This window comes from Nymphalis io, chromosome 5 (assembly GCF_905147045.1).
Source record: "Nymphalis io chromosome 5, ilAglIoxx1.1, whole genome shotgun sequence".
Classification (NCBI taxonomy): Eukaryota; Metazoa; Arthropoda; class Insecta; order Lepidoptera; family Nymphalidae; genus Nymphalis; species Nymphalis io.
Window position 1 is genome coordinate 3,268,618 of NC_065892.1, and position 21,131 is coordinate 3,289,748.

Here is a 21,131-nt window from a genome sequence, read left to right on the forward strand (position 1 = left end):
ACTTATATAGATAATTACACTCAGACTCAGGACGGACAGACATGTTCATGCACACAAATTTCTGTCCTGGGCGGGAATCGAACCCACAACCTTCGGCGTGAAAGGCAAGTATCTACCAACTACGCCAACGGCCCGTCAATCGTTATATTAATAGTGGTAGTTTTTATGTAAATAATAAACGAAAAAGATAAACGCAACTTTCGTATTTATATTTTAAGAACCGGTTTTTTATTACCAATGAACTAAATATATATATTTTTTATAATATATAAAAATTGACAAAATGTCAATTGAATTATATAAGTTAACTGGCACTTGAAACATCGATCCTAGGTCGAAATTCATTGTTGGAATTGAATTGCTAATTTAATCACTAAGTTTATAATTAAATAAAAATGCTTGTTGTCATGCATTTGTGAAATTTAGAAATTGGATATTGATACTGTGCTTAGTAATATTATAATGGTGTAAATATATAGATTACACGTGATTGTTATAAAAATATTATTATAATTTTAATATATCAGAAGAAATTGTTAATAGATTAATCTGATTGGTTCAAGATTTTATACCTGGTGATAACAATTACAGAGATTAAATGGAGAGGTCAACTTTGTCTTCGACGTAGAGTACTAAAATGATATACATTATATTATTAGACCTTACGTATATAATTATAGTCTGTATTGATTTTTTTATGGAATGTTTAGGCGGACGAGTATACGGGCCACCGGATGGTTAGTAGTCACCAATGCCTATAGACATTGGCAATTGTAAGAAACTTTTGAATTGAATTGTAAGAAGCATCGCTTAAATCGCCAATGCCTTGTGCCTGTAATTACACTGGCTCACTCGCCCTTTAAGCCGGCACACAACAATACCGAGTACTGTTATTTTGCGGTAGAATATCTGGTGGTGGTAGTTGGTGGTACCTACACAGGCGAGATTGCACGAAGCTCTACTACCGGTATAAATTAAATATTTGTATCACGAATTAATAGTTTAATTGTATTTTTTGTATGTATGTATGATTCCGTATTTTGTGGAGTTTTTTTTAAACATTGTACATTCCTAATGTTTAAAAAAACATCTAGACAAACTCTAACACTCTTTATGAAGTAATAGTTTGTATTTCAAAAGTTGTACCAAATATTTTTAGTACAACTTTTGAAATACAAAAATTACCTTTTTATCGCTTAGAGAAAAAATTGTATGAACGTTTAATAATAGTTACATTAGAATTAAACAGTTTTATTATAACGAAAATAACTACGTTATTATGTTATTAGAATATGATGCAAACAAAAACTCATTACATAATATACACGGATAGCCAGCGCGGGGAGTGTGTCGCGGTCCACGGATCGCGTGCGCAGTCGTTATTGATTTCTGCGACCCTTCTACCCTACGCATTTCAACCCCAGCTCTATGTATGCATAGATATAGTTATCGATCTTTGAACCGGCGGACGTAATAGTTTGAGTCGCTAATACTACAAACACGTACATACGGAGATTTACGGATAATTCATTATAATAAACTATAAATAAGAAAAAATCCTTAAAGACAAAAAATAATACGTACAAAAGTATGTTAGGCTTACATAAATATATTCTGTACTAACATAGTTAATTAGGATTCAGAACGACATTAAAAATAAGTATATTTTAAATGTCATTACAATGCTACACATGTATATCAAATATGAAGTTATTTAATGTTCGGTATAGTTAGTAAGACATTTATTAAAAATTACATTTATCAATACTAATATTGTAAATGCTAAAGTTAACCTGTCTGATTACGATTTCACGGCTAAGTCACTGGACCGATATTTTTAACGAAATAACTCGCGGGTGAAACGGCAGGCGAAAACTTGGTTATGGATGAATATATTGTACATTATACAAGCGGTCCATCCCGGCTTCGTACAGGTGAAATAAAAAGTTTATTAATTTTCTAATTTTGGTAATTAAAAATGTGGAACCCGATTGCAGCGGGTCCAATCTAAGCCAACGAGGGACCCACTCAAACACACATACACGTAGGAGTGTGTAAATGAATGATAAAATGTTTTAATCGGCAGTTTCTATGTACATAAAAGTTGTTTCAATATCCGTTTCCAATTTATTTATTATCCATATTTAACACAAAATAACGCACGAACAAAATCATCTTATTCAAACTTACAGTTTAAGGACGAACATGGTTATTTATATATTTTAATTTCAGGTACCCAAAACAATATACTGAAAATTATGAAATATAATATTTTTTTATCCGGCATCAAAGTTCACATGAAGATAATCATAACTGCGTAGGTAAAGCGGGACGGCAGTCTAGACCCGAGACTGCGTCGGGGCGACGCCTTTTACGTTCGCCCTTTCAGTTTCCACTTTTAATTATTGTCGATATCATGATATCGAGATTGAGAATGATACCTGTGAAATCCAAACCTTAAATACTATGTTGTATATACAATAAAGGTGTATTTGTTTTAATGTGTAGTGTACAATTTTCATATATTTAAAAATAACTCTACATATTCTACTCTACTACTAACTCTACATATTGGTGTTTAGGTTGTAACTTGTTTGACATGAACTAGAATAACTTGTGGTTCAGGGCAATTTCAACAAACGATACTAAACATTTTACATAGGTACTCGACCTCGCTTATGTGTTATTGTAAGATCTTTTTTTTAAATAACAAGGTATATACACTGTACATAAATATTCAAACACAATCAGTAGATATCGATTCAATATTTTACCCAGCGACTCATGTGGGTGCGGATCACTTCCACTGTCGGCAGGCCTGCTGATGGGGACCTCAGATCCTCCTCCCGCCTGCAAATCGGGGCTTGTTGGGCGAGAGTCCTGATTCGCAGCATTTTTTCCTGGAAACTCCGTCTTGTCGACCCGAGAGTATCGTCCGCGTAACACAACAATCCATCCTGGATAGGACAAAAGCCCGGAGGAGCGTTGCACACAATTGCAATTTATTTAAAATAGAAAATACATTCAGAATCTTCGATTAAAATAAATTGTTGTAAATGTCCTGTTCTAAGAACGACTTTAATTTGATAGTATTATTTTGCTTGAGAAAATTAACAACTTTTTCTACGAAAAAACTTTTCAATTTCATACAAAATAACTCAGTCAGGTCTATAATAATTTACAATTTTTGGAAGTAATTGAAATATTTAATACGTATTTATCTGTATTTTAAATACTGTTCAGGCCTACCTGTGACCAGTATTGCTATACTTTATAATGATGCAAATGTAATCGATAAGTAACCTGAAACATAGTTTGATTTGCGTTGTTTTGATAATTTGTCTTAATATTATAATGTGAATTTATATTGTAACTATAATAATTATAAAATACTTGTTTTTTTTTTTAATAAAAAGTTTGTTCTCGAGTATAGTTCAGATCGTTTATTTCGACTGTATTGAACTGACATTGACAATGACAAGACAATAAATATCAAACGAGTTGATTATTTGCATTTTGCCATGTTATTACGTCGGCGTGTAGAACTTTATAGTTTTACTGTAATTGATAATATATCAATATTATAATTTTTATGAATTGGTTATTTAAAAGTCAAGTTTTCTCATGAAATGAACTTAAAATGAACACCCAAAATAAACAGACTGCTCTATCTGCAGACTTAAATAGCTTTATTTATGGGGTATCGAGAAGGAATTTCCAAAATGCACCTGAATTAACTAAAATCGGAATTTCGTTGTTAAGAAACTTCCCAGCCGCTAGAGATGCAGTATTGGAATACTTTGCCATGGTATTCCACGATGCTGTTAATGTATCAATCAATCAGACAGATTATGAGGTGTGTTTATTTTCATTTATTTTCAACCTATTTCATTTATTTTTATTTATTTATTTTATTAAGATTTAGACTATTCTTAAAAGGGACTAGGCAGAGACTCACATTCTCAAAATTAAACGTCACTTTTGGTAGTCTAATAAATGCCATCACCACAACTGTTTAAAGTACTATTTAAAAATATTTATAGAAATTATTCAATTAAATAGAATTGGCAAAGTAAAACAAAGTCGATATTCGGAAGAAGTAAGTAAAGTAAGTATATATATAAGATTATACATATATAATAAATAATTTATATCTATAATTTTTAGTCTGATCTATCGGCAAATGGTTCACTAGAGAGTGTTAGCATGATTGGGCCAGAGCTATGCAGCCTCGGTGAATCCTGGGCACCTTTTATTGCACCATGGTGCATTACCTTGATAATGGACATTGCTACTGAAAAATCTAATTTACCGAGTAAGTATTAAAAGGCAAACCAACCCAGACAATCATTTGGTAGTTAATTTTAACAACTTATATTTGTTATGCTAAATTGTAAAATTCAAATTCAATCAGTTGCGTCAAACTGGCCTTATGTTATATTTACCATATAACAGGTGATATTAAATAAAATTTTAAAAAAAGTTATTTTAAATATAAAGTAGTGTATATTAATATCTAAGTCATGTGCAACCTTTCAAAAAAAAACAAGTAGCTATATATTATTAAAAAAGATTGCATGCATTGTCTGCATAATATGTACAAACATTTTGCAAAAGCTCTGAATGATATTATATTTTACAATTTTAGATGCTACTTTACAAAATACAGAACCTGTGAGGGTTTTGTTAGATATTACTACTCAAAATTTGACGCTCCTTAATGCCGAAGAAAGAGCCAAGTGCATTGATATGATGCTCGGTGAGTATGGATTCTGTAATATTATCCACGACATCTTTCTTTTGTTGATTAAGTATTGATCTAGTGAATTAGTGCAATCTTAAGAAAATTTGAACTCAAAAAGCTTGTTAATGGTGCTATCTGTGACCATTTTATCTTCTTCAGATTGCAGAGCCTGCTCGTGGGCTGTGGGATGGGTCGGTCGCGCTGAGCCCGCCCTAGTTGCGCCACGAGCTCTCGCTCTCGGTGCAGACGCGGCGCGAGCTGTGCTGGCTCACCTCGCTAACCATCCACCCGCTCTGTACCACGTGCGAGCCGCCCTTGTTGATTTGTTTCAAGTAAGCAGGACAATTTCTCACATGATAACGTACATCAATAGTTCTTAATCCTTTTTTCAAGCCAAGGAACATTAATCTAGGATACAATGTTGAGTAGAATACTTAGGAAAGTAACCGTCTACATTGTGAGACTTAATGCAGAATTTGCAAAAAATTAGTCTATTACAGAAAAAGTATATAAATTGTTGTATAATGTTGCTACTGATTTAAACAGATACTAAATATTTTTGAGCAAAGATATTTATTAGGTCGTTTTTTTATTACAGGAAGCAATTAAGGAGGACAGTAAAGCAGACAAGAAACGAGATGTAATTCCTTATCTTTTAAATCTTGCTTCCAAATCTGATATTGTTTTGAAAGCGCTCACTCAAGATATTGCAGTAACTTGTGAGTTTTATAAGTGTTTTTAAATCATTTTTTATAATATGAAATATTTAAAACACATAATACCAATATAAAACACAATTTTCTAAGATATTTATTTTATCCTACTATACATGAATGTTAAGCTTTATCATAAATATATTTCCAGTGACGGATGAAGTGGTGGACAGGTTGTGTGTAGTGTGCGCAACGCACAGGCACAGCGGTGCGTGGGAGGGCGTGGGACCGGCGTCTCTCGTAGCGTTATTACTCCGATCGGATGTGCACTGCTTCCTGTTACTACTCAAACATGCACAGAGGAATATATTCTGCAGACAGTTGTTAGGTAAGTATTTGCATGTAATGCCTTATTATAATTAATTCAAAAGGTTAAAAGTAAAGCCATTGCACATCTATTGTGTACAATATATATATAATTCTTTTGTTTTTATAAATGCGAAAGTAAGTTTTTGTGTTATTCTTTCGTGAAGTAATTTTGCATATACATCAGGGGTACAGAAAAACTTCCTCCATCACACGATGATGAAGTGGCAGGTTGAAACTGGTTAAGTCTATAATTGAAATTTTTCCTTTTAGAATATCTTCTACAAAAGCTCGAATACGAGAGTTTGTTTCCGGATTCGACTCTACCGCTTGTAATGAGTGCTGCCGAAGAAATAAATATTGTAAGAGAGAAACTATTGACCGGAAACAAGTTGGAGCAGTATTCGATCGCCAGGATACTTATTTTAGTCTGTAAGTAAGCTTAACTATATATAATAAAGTTAGCATTTTAATTTGTTTTTAATAAATGTAATGTAAGTTATAATTTAAAATAAATGAAATAAGTAACAACCTATAACCATCACACTTCTCCAGATTTTTATTAAGAATTAAATTTATCTGTTAAGATGTCATCTTGTCTCCTTTCAAAGTAATTTTTTGTTTTTTTTTCTTAAATGTGTTTTATAAACGTTATTGTAATTTGGATCAGAAGATTCTGTGATTTACAGTCACATTTGAATATTTTAGGTTATAATCTGCCGTCGGAGTTCGTGAGCACGATCAGCTACCTGCTGCAGTGCTCGCGCAGCGACACGACGCTGGCGCTGCTCGTGCGCATCGTGTCGGGCGTGCTGGCCGTGCACACGCCGGCCGACGGCGACGCGCACGTGGACGTCGACCGCTACCAGAACCTCATCAACACGGCCGTCGAGTACGCGCTCCGCGACGCCATGATCTCCGACACGCAGGTCAAGAAGTGCTTCGTGGAGGGGAGCGTGTCCAAGGACGAGAAGACTTACTTGCATCATTTTTGCCTGAATATCGTCAAGTTATTGAGGTTCGTAGTGTTGTTACTATAAAATATTTTTTTGTGGATAACAAGTGAAATAGAAAATTTTCTGCCCTTTCATTTCAACGACTCTCTGAGGGAATGCTCGGGGATGATAATTTTTCTCATCGCTACCTTACGGGTTGTTGAGAAAAGAAGTACCTATAGATGTGTTTAAAACTAAAAAAAAATGTTTTAGTTAGATCTGTCAATACTCACGGATTGTGGTACGGTGGTGGTTTTATTCTATATTGAATAAAAATCCTACATAAACCGAGCTATTTTTTCAATGTTTGTAATCACAAACCGTAATGTTGTATATCACGATCTCCATCGGGTGTGCGCAGATGGGAGCGGCGCAGCGCGCGGTGCGCGTGGGCGGCGCGCGCGGTGTGGGCGCGCGTGGGGCGCGTGGGCGCGGCGCTGCGGGCGCGCGCGGCGCTGCTGCGCGCCCGCCCGCCCGCCACCGCCGCCGCGCTCGCCGACATGCCCACCTGCCACGCGCTCGCACAGGTCCGCGACCCTCTTTTTTATATAGAATAGGAAGGCGGACGAGCATATTGGCATTGTAAGAAATGTCGACCATCGCTTACGTCGCCAATGCGCCACCAACCTTGGAAACTAAGATTTTATGTCCCTTGTGCCTGTAAATACACTGGCTCACTCACCCTTCAAATCAATCACACAACAATATCAAGTATTGCTGTTTTACGGTAAAATATCTGATGACGAGACGAACTCGCACAAAGCCCTACCACCAGTAAACCTCTGTTGTTATACACATTTACAACGTAGCTGCCCAACATTCATTTCAATCAGTGGCCCTCTGGTATACGATACGCATGATATTTAAGTTATTGAACCATCGATTACAAGCTAATACATTTTATTTATGATCGATCCGATCGACACTATTTACGTTTCCCGCGTTGTACGGTTCATTACACCGACAATATTGCAACGTTATCATATATCAATTCGGCGCATCCATAATATTACGTAGATGTAATTATTTTAATTAGTCTACGACTTAGCCGGTAGACTTAGTGGTGGACGCGTCTCATACCTATCATTTATTTAGTCATAGCATTCAGTTTAATTTCACAAGTAAAAATAGATGCTTATGTAAATAGCCTATATACACGTTTAGTTAGCAGATCGTGAGAAACGGATAAAATAAAAATAACCATTTCAAATTATTTAATTAATTAGGCCTTAATCCAAACAATAAAACTTTATTGGCATTTTCTGTAAGGTAATTTCAGTAAGTTCTTTTATTTTATAACATAATTAGATAGACAAGCAAATAGGCCATCTCTTGGTGAGTGGCAGATAGACATTGGCACCGAAAAAATGTTATCCATTCCTTATATCGCCAATGGGTCACCAACCTTGGGAATTAAGATGTTATGTCCATGAAAGTACACTGATTAATTCACTCTTCCAACCGGAACACTATATACATATAACGCGTGAATCTTATCCGATGATCGTGGGTTCAAACCCGGGCAAGCACCACTGTATTTTCATGTGCTTAATTTGTGATTATAATTCATGTCGTGCTTAAAAGTGAAGGAAAACATCGTGAGGAACATTGCATGTGTCTAATTTCATTGAAATTCTGCCACATGTGTATTCTACCAACCCGCATTGGAGCAGCGTGATGGAATAAGCTCCACAACCTTCACCTCAAAAGGGAGAGGAGGCCTTAGCCCAGCAGTGGGACATTAACAGGCTGTTACTGTATATACAGTGTTGCCCATAAGCAAATACCCGACAGCCCAATTCAGAAATGTGACATATTAAATGACCGCCATCTATCTCTATCGGGTTTTAACATACGCCTTTATACATAATCCCTTTTAGAAATTAAGTACTAAAATAGGAAATTTTTATTGTTTATTTTGAGTTTTTACACACTTCTACAGAGTCCTTAATATAAGTGTTCAAATAAATTTAAATAATATCTATTGGGTATCAGTAGTGAAAGTTCGGACATAGGGTCATTATTATAATGATAGCTTTAATATTTTTTTCTCTAATATTTTTTTTTTTTTATAGAATAGGAAGGTGGACGAGCATATGGGCCACATGATGGTAAGTGGTCACCAAACGCCCTTAGACATTGGCATTGTAAGAAATGTCAACCATCGCTTGTAGCCAATGCGCCACCAACCTTGGGAACTAAGATTTTATGTCCCTTGTGCCTGTAATTATATATATATCTACTCTATACTTAATTGATTTTCTTATAATTTTATAGGTACTCGACAATGTTGACTTGACTGGAACGAAATCAGCGCCACCTAGTGTTGAAGTGATCTTGAAAGTAGTTCAAGCTACAGTCCAATATTTCTTCAGATGTTTACATGAAACAGGTTAGTCATAGTTTTATACACATATAACACCTCTTTATATGTACTTCGATAAATGGAATTCGTTTAAAAATAGTATTGCTTACATTTGCTTCGATCAAACAACGTATAATTACATGTTTAGATTAATAATAAATTTAATTGTATTTAATTAATAGCTGAGATGGCCTAGTGGTTAAAACGCGTGAATCTTAACCGATGATCGTGGATTCAAGCCCGGGCAAGCACCACTGAATTTTTCATGTGTTTAATTTGTGACTATAATTCATCTCGTGCTTGATGGTGAAGGAAAACATCGTGAGGAAACCTGTATGTGTCTAATTTCATTGAAATTCTGCCACATGTGCATTCTACGAACCTGCTTGGAGCTTATTCCACCACGCTGCTCCATTAACAGCGTGGTGGAATAAGCTCCAAACCTTCTCCTCAAAAGGTAGAGGAGGCCTTAGCCCAGCAGTGGAACATTAACAGGCTGTTACTGTTTTTAATTAACGTCTATGTACCGAGTTTTTTGCCGGTTCTCCTCGGTGGAATCTGCATTCAAAACAGGAACGACGATTGACGATATCATAAGTGTTTTTATAAACCTACTTGAATAAATATTCTGATTTTTCATTAATAGTTGATAGAAATATAATACTGTTATTTTTATACTATTATTTATATAATATTGTTTTTTTTTATATTAAATATATATGTATATATGTTACACAATTTCAGATATAATGGCTAAGATACGGGGAGTACAAACGGCTAGCCGTCTATTCCGTAAGCTGTGCTTACACAGTAAGCTGGCTAGAGCCGTAGCGTTGAGGGATCTATTAGAAACGGCCATGTTCAGAGAAGACAAGGTGTTCGGCAGTCGCACCGACGTCACCAACGCTATACATTCTGCTAGAGAGTGGAACGGCGAAGAGCTGCTCATTTATATGAATCAAAAACACGTGAGTGACTTTTAAACTATTGGTTATTTGTATGTAACTTATATTGATAAGATGTTTACCATGTGATTCGCATGCGAATTTCATCGTTAGATTCACTTATTTTGGAGGATAAAAAATCAATGTCATAATGGCGGGAAACCATATGTTATATAATGTTTATTTTTTTTACCTTTTAATTATTCAAATAGTGGATACAGGCAGACGACAGAATTAATTTTCGAATTTTAAATTGTGTGTTTTAATATTACATTTCCAGGGTCCCATAACGCAGCTGACGCAGAGCCACACGTCCGTGTTCCACGCCGGCATCATCGGCAAGGGCGTTCGCCGGCGAGCGGACGACGGGAGCGGATCGCCGCCCGTGCTCGCGCAGAACAACGAGCTGCTCATGGGCGCGCTCATGTCCTGCATGGTGAGGCCTCGTCTCTGGATATTGACGACGGCGGAACTACTTTATATTTTTTGCACTGACAATTTTTAAACTAAACAGAAAAAATAAACAGTGGGTGTAGATTTTTTTTTTAATTTTGAAGTGACGTTTTTTTTTTTTTTTTTATAGAATAGGAAGGTGGACGAGCATATGGGCCACCTGATGGTAAGTGGTCACCAACGCTCTTAGACATTGGCATTGTAAGGAATGTCAACCATCGCTTACATATCCAATGCGCCACCAAACTAAGATTTTATGTCCCTTGTGCCTGTAATTACACTGGCTCACTCACCCTTCAAACCGGAACACAACAATATCAAGTATTGCTGTTTTGCGGTAGAATATCTGATGAGTGGGTGGTACCTACCCAGACGAGCTTGCACAAAGCCCTACCACCAGTAAATACAGGATTTTTAATACAGGATGGCAACAGCGGCATCGTTGAGGGCTCGACATCGATAGCTTTACTTTTAGTGGAACTGGTCTCGCCCGACGTCATGTACAATGGACTCCCTTGGCCAGACGAAGATTTTACGAAGGTAACATGTCTTATATATGTAATTATCATAATAAAAGTGTTTTTAACTTTTATAATAATTGTTTATATAGTTTGTAAAAATAAAGTGATGGTCAAGCGACAGTAGACGGGTTTTTACACGACTGCCCAAAAATAATATGCATAATGTTTTCTTTGTAATATTATATGATTCATGCATATAAAACAAAGGGCAGGGCTATAACAGGTCTGAGCTCTGGTCTCTCAAAAAAGGTGGTCTGGTCAAGGTCTGAGCTATAACAGATATGCCGTTTCGATTCGTATTTCTTGTATTATTCATTTGGTTTTCTTTTTTCTTTTTTGTTATGTTTGAGGACTTATCGTTTTATTCGTCGTTGCTGTATATAGTATGTATTTATATCATATACTTATAATTTTGTATGTACTGATAATATAATTTATTTATGGATATATGTATAGTATATGTATTTTATATTATATATATAAAATGTTTTATATTATATTTGTATGTATAATATGTGTATTTTATATTTACATTTATTTATTGGTTTTGTTTTAATTAAATATTAATATTATTTTATTCATACCACCCCATACCCTATCTGTAATTACTTACACTCGGTTACCTGGAAGAGATCGCGCCGTGTAGCGATAAGGTCGCCATAATTGTACAATTATTTAGGCAATATACATGTTTTGTATTTTTCTCTTTGTGGTGTGATTTTTTTTTTATAGAATAGGAAGGCGGACGAGCATACGGGCCACCTGATGGGAAGTGGTCACCAAACGCCCATAGACATTGACATTGTAAGAAATGCCAACCATCGCTTATACAGCCAATGCGCCACCAACCTTGGGAACTAAGATTTTATGTCGCTTGTGCCTGTAATTACACTGGCTCACTCACCCTTCAAACCGGAACACAACAATACCAAGTACTGCTGTTTTGCGGTAGAATATCCGATGAGTGGGTGGTACCTACCCAGACGAGCTTGCACACCAGCCCTACCACCAGTAAATATGTACAATAAAGTATTAAAGCAAGTAAAGTAATTCCTCATCGGTCGTGCGCCCCGCAGCAAGTGAGCATCGAGCGCGAGCTGTACATGCGCGCGGCGCTGGAGCGCTGCGGCGTGTCGCGCGCGGCGCTGCGGCGCTCGGCGCGCGCGCGGCCCGCGCTGTGCCTCGCCTCGGCGCTGCTGCGCGCCACCGCCGCCTCGCTGCTGCACCGCGCGCGTGCGTTCGCTACCCCCCTACCCCTCCCCGCCCGCCGTGTAGTCCAGACTGACCTGTTACCGCACTTAGACGTGACTTTTTGAACATTGTGTAAAATTTTAAGAAAAAAATCCACAAGTTTTTTATATAATAACAACGCGTAACACTTTCGTCAACGACTATACTTGTTTTGTAAGTGAGACGGAAGCTAGCATCGAATGGAAACGAACGACTGCGCAGAACCATACGCTTATAATGTGACCACTGCGCATTCTATTTTTAAAGCCACGTGACGCGAACTGTATATATGTACGCTGTCCTCCTCACTTGCGATGCACATGAAGACTGAGTACAAATATGATGACGCTAAAACACAATGGCAACATTTTGCCATAGTTTCAAATTATTATTTTGTAACAAAAAAAATACATTTATGACAATATAAAAGAAAAAATTATAAAGATGATAAAGTAACACAGCTTGAATCTTGATTACATATTCGTATTACGTCTTTATCTTTTACCTATATTCATAATCCTCATTGCTTTTAATTCGACAATTTAACGTTGATACATTAGTTTCATACATTTCATGAATAATAATGCTTTATTCATATAACTATGAATATATGGAGAAAAAAAATATGACTATTATAATAAAAGCTTTATATTTGCAGACCGTCACACACAATCAGCGGAAATGGCTCGAGAGTTAGCTGCACTAACGGAGTTACTATCGGTAATGACGCTGGGACAGCTCTTGCCGCATCCCTTAAGTCATATTTTGGAATTGGCTCCAGAATTGACACCAAGTGAGGTAAATATAATCATCGATAATTTGACCGTGACGCCCCCCGAGTAGATGGCATTGGTATCGCTGGTTTTTAATGGACATTTCGGCGTCCTAGATGCACAACCACCGGCGAGTCCCACATGTCCCACTTAATGTGTAGGAAAGTCATAATTGCGTTTTTCTAGCGAGATAAAAAAAATGAAGACCAATCTGGGCGGGTACCACTCACTCACCTGTTCTTCTATCGCAAAACAGCAATATTATTTATATTGTGACCACGTACCACCACGTGGACCATCTTATTAAAGTGAAATATTTTATTTTCAGATTGTTCAGGTTCTAAGAGATTGTATCTGGAATTACACGCGTGATCATGTGCCTTCACCTGCGCTATTCAGCTGCGATTCTACAGGTACTAAAATATTGTTAAGTTACGTTTAATATAGTACGTAGTACATTAAAAAAGTAGCCTACAGATAACAAAGAATATATATGCGAAAATATATAAGCTGTTCATATGTAGCGTCTCCAGCGTACATCTAAAACGCGCGCATGCTTGACATTCCTTTTTCTATCGGTTTATATCGCTGTGTATACGTCGCCTTTTTTTGTTATACTTTCGTGGCTTTGTAATGTATAGCTCTCTTTCTCTCAACGTCATATCTATCTTCTCTCTCATATAACGAAATGTGCCCAAACGTGACGCATCCTTACGATTTTGACTAAAATTTTCACTTCGAAAATAAAAATAATTTCCTTAGATAATTTGTTTGTTTATTAAACCTTATTTCTAATTACGCATCGTTTACAGGTCTTCATTGGCGCGATCCGTCTACTTGCAAGCCACCGCCAACTTACACAGATACTTTAAGAATGATTATACAGAAAAGAATATCAAAGTTGGGTCACATGTACCCCATCATGTTTTTAAATCTTGAAAAAGATAGTTGAATTTATCATTTGTAACACTTTTGTAAATATTATCAAATTGATAAAACAATAAAGTGCCTAATAATTTTAGTTTTTTTTTCTCATTATTTAATAAAAAAATCATTAATGATTGCCCTCTGTGATGTTATAGACATTTTTTTATCCTAAGTATTATAAATGCGGATGTGAGTTTGTTTGTTACGCTTTCATGTTTTAACTATTCAACAGTTGACTAGGGTACAGAAAAGGATAACATCACCTGTTGCCCCCCGTCCCTTACATGCGAGCGGAAAATAGTATTTAATACTTCACAAAGAATTTTCATTATATTCACGTTTAACTAGTGAAGAAAAAAATTACCTACAGAATGATTTCGAATGAATGACAGAAAATCGAAAGTATTTTTATTGTTTCATAGACATACATACAGACATTCGATTTAAAGGTAAATTAATAAAAATCATTCTAGAGTCTATTAGTTCCTTTTTTTTATTCTTCAAGGAATAGCCTAAAATGGAGTGAAGTATTGGCATAGAATAAAATAAAGATCCAGTTAAAATTCGTGCCCATAGTTCCAGAGATTGACATATGATAATCATCCTCAGTATTGTATACTGAAATTAATTACGAAAAAAAAGGAAAATCTTTACTTCAAACAAAAAATGTACAATCAATCAATCAACAGCCAATCATTATCCACTGCTGAGCATAGGCCTCTCCCAAGGTGCGCCAAAGCTCCCTGTCCTCCGCCTTCCGCATCCAGTTGGTGCTCGCCACCTTTTTAAGGTCATCGGTCCAGCTGGCTGGAGGGCGCCCTAAAAATGTACATTTTAATATAATTATTATTTCATTAGACCACATTTTATTTGCAAGAATGACAAGGCGAGTGGCGAAGCGAATCACAAGTACGCATCTATAAATAGGTACTGGGTCGTACAACTGCCAACCCTGTTAGTATGATGTCAATGTCAAACAGTAGTCAAATTGCAATGTTTTCATTTTAAATCGTAATTCATAATAGCGGCGTAGTTTCATTTTGGAATTTTCAATAATTATAAGAAAAAATACACATTAAATATTCTAGGGTGGACAAGTGGTATAGTTAAATATTATTAAAATATGGAGGAGGTTCCGAAGCCAGTATGTCTAATAATATTAGGTTAGTACTGTTTATTTTATAAAACAATAACATTTTCTCATTTAATATGTAAAGTAACAGCCTGTGAATATCCCAATGCTGGGCTAAGGCCTCCTTTCCGTTTATGAGGAGAAAGTGTGGAGCTTATTCCACCCGCTGCTCCAATGCGGGTTGGTAGAATACACATGTGGCAGAATTTCAGTGAAATTAGACACATGCAGGTTTCCTCACGATGTTTTCCTTCACCGTCAAGCACGAGATAAATTTTAATCACAAATTAATGAAAATTTGATGGTGCTTGCACAGGCTTGAACCCACGATCCCCACCCATCGGTTAAGATTAACGCATTCTTACCACTGGGCCGTCTCGGCATTTAATATGTGTTGATAATATAAATCTATAATTTAGGTATGGCGGGCGCAGGAAAAACATCTTTCACAAAACGGCTATCCAGTAAAATTGTAAATGGTTCAAGACCATATTTAGTCAATTTAGACCCAGCTTGTCGTGAAGTTCCATACCCTGCTAACATAGGTAACTATAATTTTCCCTTTTTTGAATTATATTTGATTTTATATGTTGCTTATTTCTAAAAAATTCAATACATTCTGATGTATTTCAACTGTTAAACGAAATTAATTTGATGGGAAAATATTTCATAATCAATCAATCAATTTGATGGGAAAAAATTTCAATACCAATCCTAAGGTATAACGAAGTTAGTTTTAACTCTAGATATTAGATGGCACGACAAAATGGAAATTATAATTCAAAGCAAAAAAATCTGGCATCTTATCAAATACATCAAGCTAAATCTAATGACCAAGGTCTCATAAGTTTTTACCTAGATACACCTGAATATCTGAAAATATACATACGAAGGCCTATGGGTCAATAGGCTGGGAAGCCAAGGTTGCCAAAAAACAGTATTTCTCTACATTAATGACTAAAGGCCGGTGCTGTATGTAATCAAAACAATAAATGTGGATGTGATTTTGGCATATACATTTTATAATTTTTTATCTATTGTTTTAGTATAAAAACAGTTACTTTTATGTCTATTTAAATTAATGCTTTATATGTGTTTTTTCCCAGATATAAGGGATACTGTAAATTATAAAGAGGTAATGAAACAGTATGGTCTTGGACCAAATGGTGGCATTGTGACTGCACTTAATTTGTTTTCGACCAAGTTTGGACAAGTTGTAGACTTGATTGAGAAAGCTGGAAAAAAACATAAATACTGTATAATTGATACACCAGGTATGTAAAATGTAATCAAATGTTTTCAAATATACTGAGTGTGAAATAAATATTGTTCAGACATTATCTCTTTGGTAATAATCTGCTTGGAAATGCTATCCCTCACATACCATAAATCTTGTTTTACTTATCTATTATCTGTACATCTAACGCACTTTTTAATATTTCTTTAGTGCCAAGACAGGCTTGCCTGCCTAGACTTACACTATACACACTACACTTACACATAACTGTGAACAGTTACACTATGAACAGCAAGTTTGAGAAAAGAATAACATTGGAATTAAATTTTAGAGTATATATATAATAAATACACTGGTGGTAGGGCTTTGCGCAAGCTCGTCTGGGTAGGTACCACCCACTCATCAGATATTCTACCGCAAAACAGCAATACTTGATATTGTTGTGTTCCGGTTTGAAGGGTGAGTGAGCCAGTGTAATTACAGGCACAAGGGACATAAAATCTTAGTTCCCAAGGTTGGTGGCGCATTGGCTATAAGCGATGGTTGACATTTCTTACAATGCCAATGTCTAAGGGCGTTTGGTGACCACTTACCATCAGGTGGCCCATATGCTCGTCCACCTTCCTATTCTATAAAAAAAAAAAAAAATTAAATTTAAATAAAAACCTTTTACAAGCTGTTACATGATTTTGTGTAATAAAATAATCTGTTTGTCAGGTCAAATAGAGGTATTTACATGGTCAGCGTCAGGCACAATTGTGACGGAGACATTAGCATCATCCTGTCCTACAGTTGTCGTATATGTTATGGACACAGTGCGGAGTGTTTCTCCGGTCACATTTATGTCCAATATGCTGTATGCCTGCTCTATATTATATAAGACAAGATTACCATTTATCGTTGTTATGAACAAGGTATGTGAATTGTTAAATTTTTTGTTACCTGATTAATTAATATTGTTAGAGAATTTTTATCCATACCAGCTTTTTTTTTTTGCAATGTTTTTTGCAACTATGAAACTGCTAAGATATATTTAGGTAGTTGACTTATAAATATTTTTCTACTCATTTAAAATTGAGCTAAAGCTCAGTGAATAAGACAGATGAGTCTTAACTGAAAATCGAGGTTTCTAATCTGGGCAAGCACCTAAAATTGTTATTATATAAATTTAAGGTCACATTTCAAATTAATATCATGGAAACATCTCCCAGCTTTAAATATAAGAGGCTAACAGTAACAGCCTGTTAATGTCCCACTGCTGGGCAAAGGCCTCCTCTCCTTTCTTTTTTGAGGAGAAGGTGGAGCTTATTCCACCACGCTGCTCCAATGCGGGTTGGTGGAATACACATGTGGCAGAATTTCAGTGAAATTTGACACATTTTCTCACGAAGTTTTCCTTCACCGTTAAGCACGAGAGGAATTATAAACACATATTAAGCACATGAAAATTCAGTGGTGCTTGCCAGGGCTTGAACCCACGATCGTCGGTTAAGATTCATGCGTTCTAACTACTAGGCCATCTTCAAGTGGCTAGAAGTGGAACAATAATGTGCTGTTACAGACTTAAAGTAAAATCAAATATATTTTTGAAATAGTAATGAAAGTTTTGTTTATCTTTAGTTCATGGAATAATTATTTAATACAGTAAATAATTTTTTATTTGAAATTTTAACAGACAGATGTGGTAGACAATAACTATGCAGTAGAATGGATGAGAGACTTTGAAGCGTTCCAAGAGGCATTGGACGCGGATGGTGATGGAGAAGGCAGCTCATACATTGGCAATCTGACAAGGTCCATGGCATTAGCACTTGACGCTTTCTATACGGACCTGCGCTGCTGTGGGGTTAGCGCACACACAGGAGATGTAAGTGCATTTTGTATGTATTTTTAAAATCAAATTTTTTTTAAATTGTCTTGATTCATCAATTTATAACCGTCAATGCTGTTCATGTCTTGTAATAATTAATAATAACAAATACTAATTAAACAACGCATTAGCGTTTTCTGGGTGTTCAGCTAAACACAGTTTTCTCTCTTTCTATTTCATTGATTTGACATTCAAAGGAAAAAGACAGACTCGTTTAATTAATCACCACATAAAAGTACTTGTTGATAAAACTTATTATATCAATAAATATTTTTTACAGATTATATATTTATAGAATTTGAATTTTAAAATATAGTATATTAACTAAAATTTATGGTCAAAGAGTTTTTCTCTAATGAAATTGGCATTTTATTATAGAAGAATCTTTTAATCAAACTACTTTATTAAGAATATTATTATTGTATATAATTCAAATTAAATTTAATAATAATATACATGTCTCATGCTCTTGAGTGGTGTTAACACGTTTAGAACTTTTTACGTCTGTTCACTTATTAATAAGTTAATTGGAGTTAAAGCTTGCGCTAAATATGATCAATAATTAAAACTTTGTATATATTTTATAACAATTGCAAAAGCTTATAATAAAATATGAACCAAAGCTTTTCTTACAAAAACTGATTTACTATTTTTTTTTTTAAATTAGCTCATTTGGTTCAGATTCATTGGAAACAAATGCGACTTTTGCACATTCTTGTAAACTTTATCCCAAATGAAATGAGCATTGCTCATATATTTATTTACATATTTAATACGTTTTTTAAGATTTTAACAAGAATATTTTAGTGTAGTATTATTGTTTGTAATATCATGTTTCCTGTTCAATATATATATTCTTTCCTCTGCAGGGTATCGATGAATTCTTCAAATTAGTTGATGATGCTGCTGAAGAATACGAGAAGTAAGTGTTATTTTTAGTTAAAATAATTAATTAGTGCCGCGTTGTTCTAGTGGCTAGATATAAGAAGGCCTCAGATCCCGAGGTCCTTGGTTCAAATCCGACGTCAGATCAATAAAAAGTAATTGGGTTTTTCTATCAGAAAAAATCTCAGTAGCAGCCAGGAGTCTGGGAATTGGATTTTGGTTGGTCGTTTTTTTTAAATTAATGTTTGAATAGAAATAAAATTAAAACAGTTTTATAGCAGAGTCTTTATTCCACCCTAGTTGGCCCATGACTGTGGCAGACTGGAGCCTATTTCTTAATTTACTGATTTTTTATCTACAATATTCTATAGATCTTTTATGATGGAAATTGTTAGTGAACGGTAAATTATTTAAATTATATTTTGTAATTTTCAGAGAATACAAAGCTGATTGGTTGAAAATGCGTGCAGAGAAATTAGAAGAACAAAAAAATGAGGAAAAATTAAAAATAGGTGGTAAAGGTAGTTATGGTTTTGTGTAATTTGGTTTCATATATTTTATAAACACGAGACAAGCTAAGATACCAATACAATATTTTTTGTAAAGCTGCGGCCATACTTTACCAAAAGGAACATGGAAGTAATTATGTTGTACCTCTTTGTCTGCGCACAGTCGTACATTCGTTAACTTTACTCTTTGTCGCGCAAGTTTTAGGTCAACATTTTACATATGAAATAATAAAAAAAAAAGTTTAATCTCTTTTTCTTAGAATATATCACATATATAAGTCGAGATGGCCCAGTGGTAAGAACGCGTGAATCTTAACCGATGAACGTGGGTTCAAACCCGGGCAAGCACCTCTGAATTTTCATGTGCTTAATTTCTGTTTATAATTCATCTCGTGCTTTTCGGTGAAGGAAAACATCGTGAGGAAACCTGCATGTGTCTAATTTCATCGAAATTCTGCCACATGTGTATTCCACCAACCCGCATTGGAGCAGCGTGGTGGAATAAGCTCCAAACCTTCTCCTCAAAAAGGAGAGGAGGCCTTAGCCCAGCAGTGGGACATTTACAGGCTGTTACTGCATATCACATATTTTTTTCAGATGATACAGATACAGTAATAGACAAAAATAAACTTATAGAGGAAGTGCCGGCCGGTCGGGAGATAAGTGATATGTATTTGAAGCACCCCGGCAACGACAGCTCCAGCGACGACGAGGGTGTCGAGACGCAGCAGCCCGAGACAGGTAGTGTAAAATTACAATTCCTAATAATAATTTATTTATACTAATGTTATAAAAGCGAAAGTGCATGTTGCGCTTTCACTGCTAAATTAGCCGATTTTGATGAAATTTGCACATAGGAAATGAAGGACATAGGCTCCTTACTTAGGCTTACGTCATACCTACCCCCCTCCCCTGAACACGCTGAAGACAATAAGTTTAATATAATGCTGTTAAATCCTGAAGAGCCTACTTGAAGTAATTTTGCTTTTATGGGTCAGTGTCAGTTAAATGATGTTCCATTATCATAATATGCTTCCAGATGACAAGAGTGAAGATGTTGCCGCATTCCAAGATTTTTTCATGAAGTATGTTAAGCATAACAATGAAAGTAAAACTTGAAATAAATATGACCTTTTTTTATAATAATCGTATTTTATTGTAATAATTATTGCCCTGGTTTCCGTTAGAAAGAAATAGATCCCCGGATGAACTTATTCAACTGTTAGGAATATGTCTAACTAGTTAAAAGTAGTAATTATCTATGGGGTCATCATCAAAATATCTATGGGGTCATCATCAAAATATCTATGAGGAGATATATAGTGCACAAATGCACTCTCTATTTCCTTAATCTCATAATCCGATGGGATGGCAAATTAATACGACCGGAAGTTCAGGCGCAGGACCAACGACTTTACGTGTCTTCCGACGTACGGGAGTGTACACACTTCTAGACTCAAGGCTGCTACTTAATATTTTCTACAGAAAAACTCAATAACTTTTTATTGGCCCGACTTGGGGTTTGAA

At 35.5% G+C, this 21,131-nt stretch overlaps 2 protein-coding genes across 2 annotated transcripts; both read left to right on the plus strand.

The window, feature by feature from the left end:
* Window positions 1-3,513: 3,513 nt before the first annotated feature.
* Window positions 3,514-14,065, plus strand: LOC126768471 (integrator complex subunit 5). Its single transcript, XM_050486601.1, has 17 exons — window positions 3,514-3,856; window positions 4,168-4,315; window positions 4,649-4,759; window positions 4,904-5,076; window positions 5,343-5,463; window positions 5,609-5,785; window positions 6,037-6,195; window positions 6,472-6,781; window positions 7,120-7,285; window positions 9,036-9,150; window positions 9,868-10,091; window positions 10,348-10,503; window positions 10,944-11,060; window positions 12,118-12,274; window positions 12,930-13,069; window positions 13,373-13,457; window positions 13,857-14,065. The coding sequence occupies exons 1-17, from the start codon at window positions 3,641-3,643 to the stop codon at window positions 13,994-13,996; spliced, it is 2,715 nt and encodes a 904-aa protein (XP_050342558.1). The 5' UTR covers window positions 3,514-3,640; the 3' UTR covers window positions 13,997-14,065.
* An 886-nt stretch (window positions 14,066-14,951) lies between these two features.
* LOC126768530 (GPN-loop GTPase 1) lies at window positions 14,952-20,750 on the plus strand. The gene is made up of 9 exons (XM_050486705.1): window positions 14,952-15,134; window positions 15,523-15,648; window positions 16,210-16,377; window positions 17,058-17,254; window positions 18,016-18,207; window positions 19,080-19,132; window positions 19,531-19,616; window positions 20,202-20,345; window positions 20,644-20,750. Exons 1-9 carry the CDS (start codon window positions 15,095-15,097, stop codon window positions 20,721-20,723), a joined length of 1,086 nt encoding a protein of 361 aa, XP_050342662.1. The 5' UTR covers window positions 14,952-15,094; the 3' UTR covers window positions 20,724-20,750.
* The last annotated feature ends 381 nt before the right edge of the window (window positions 20,751-21,131 follow it).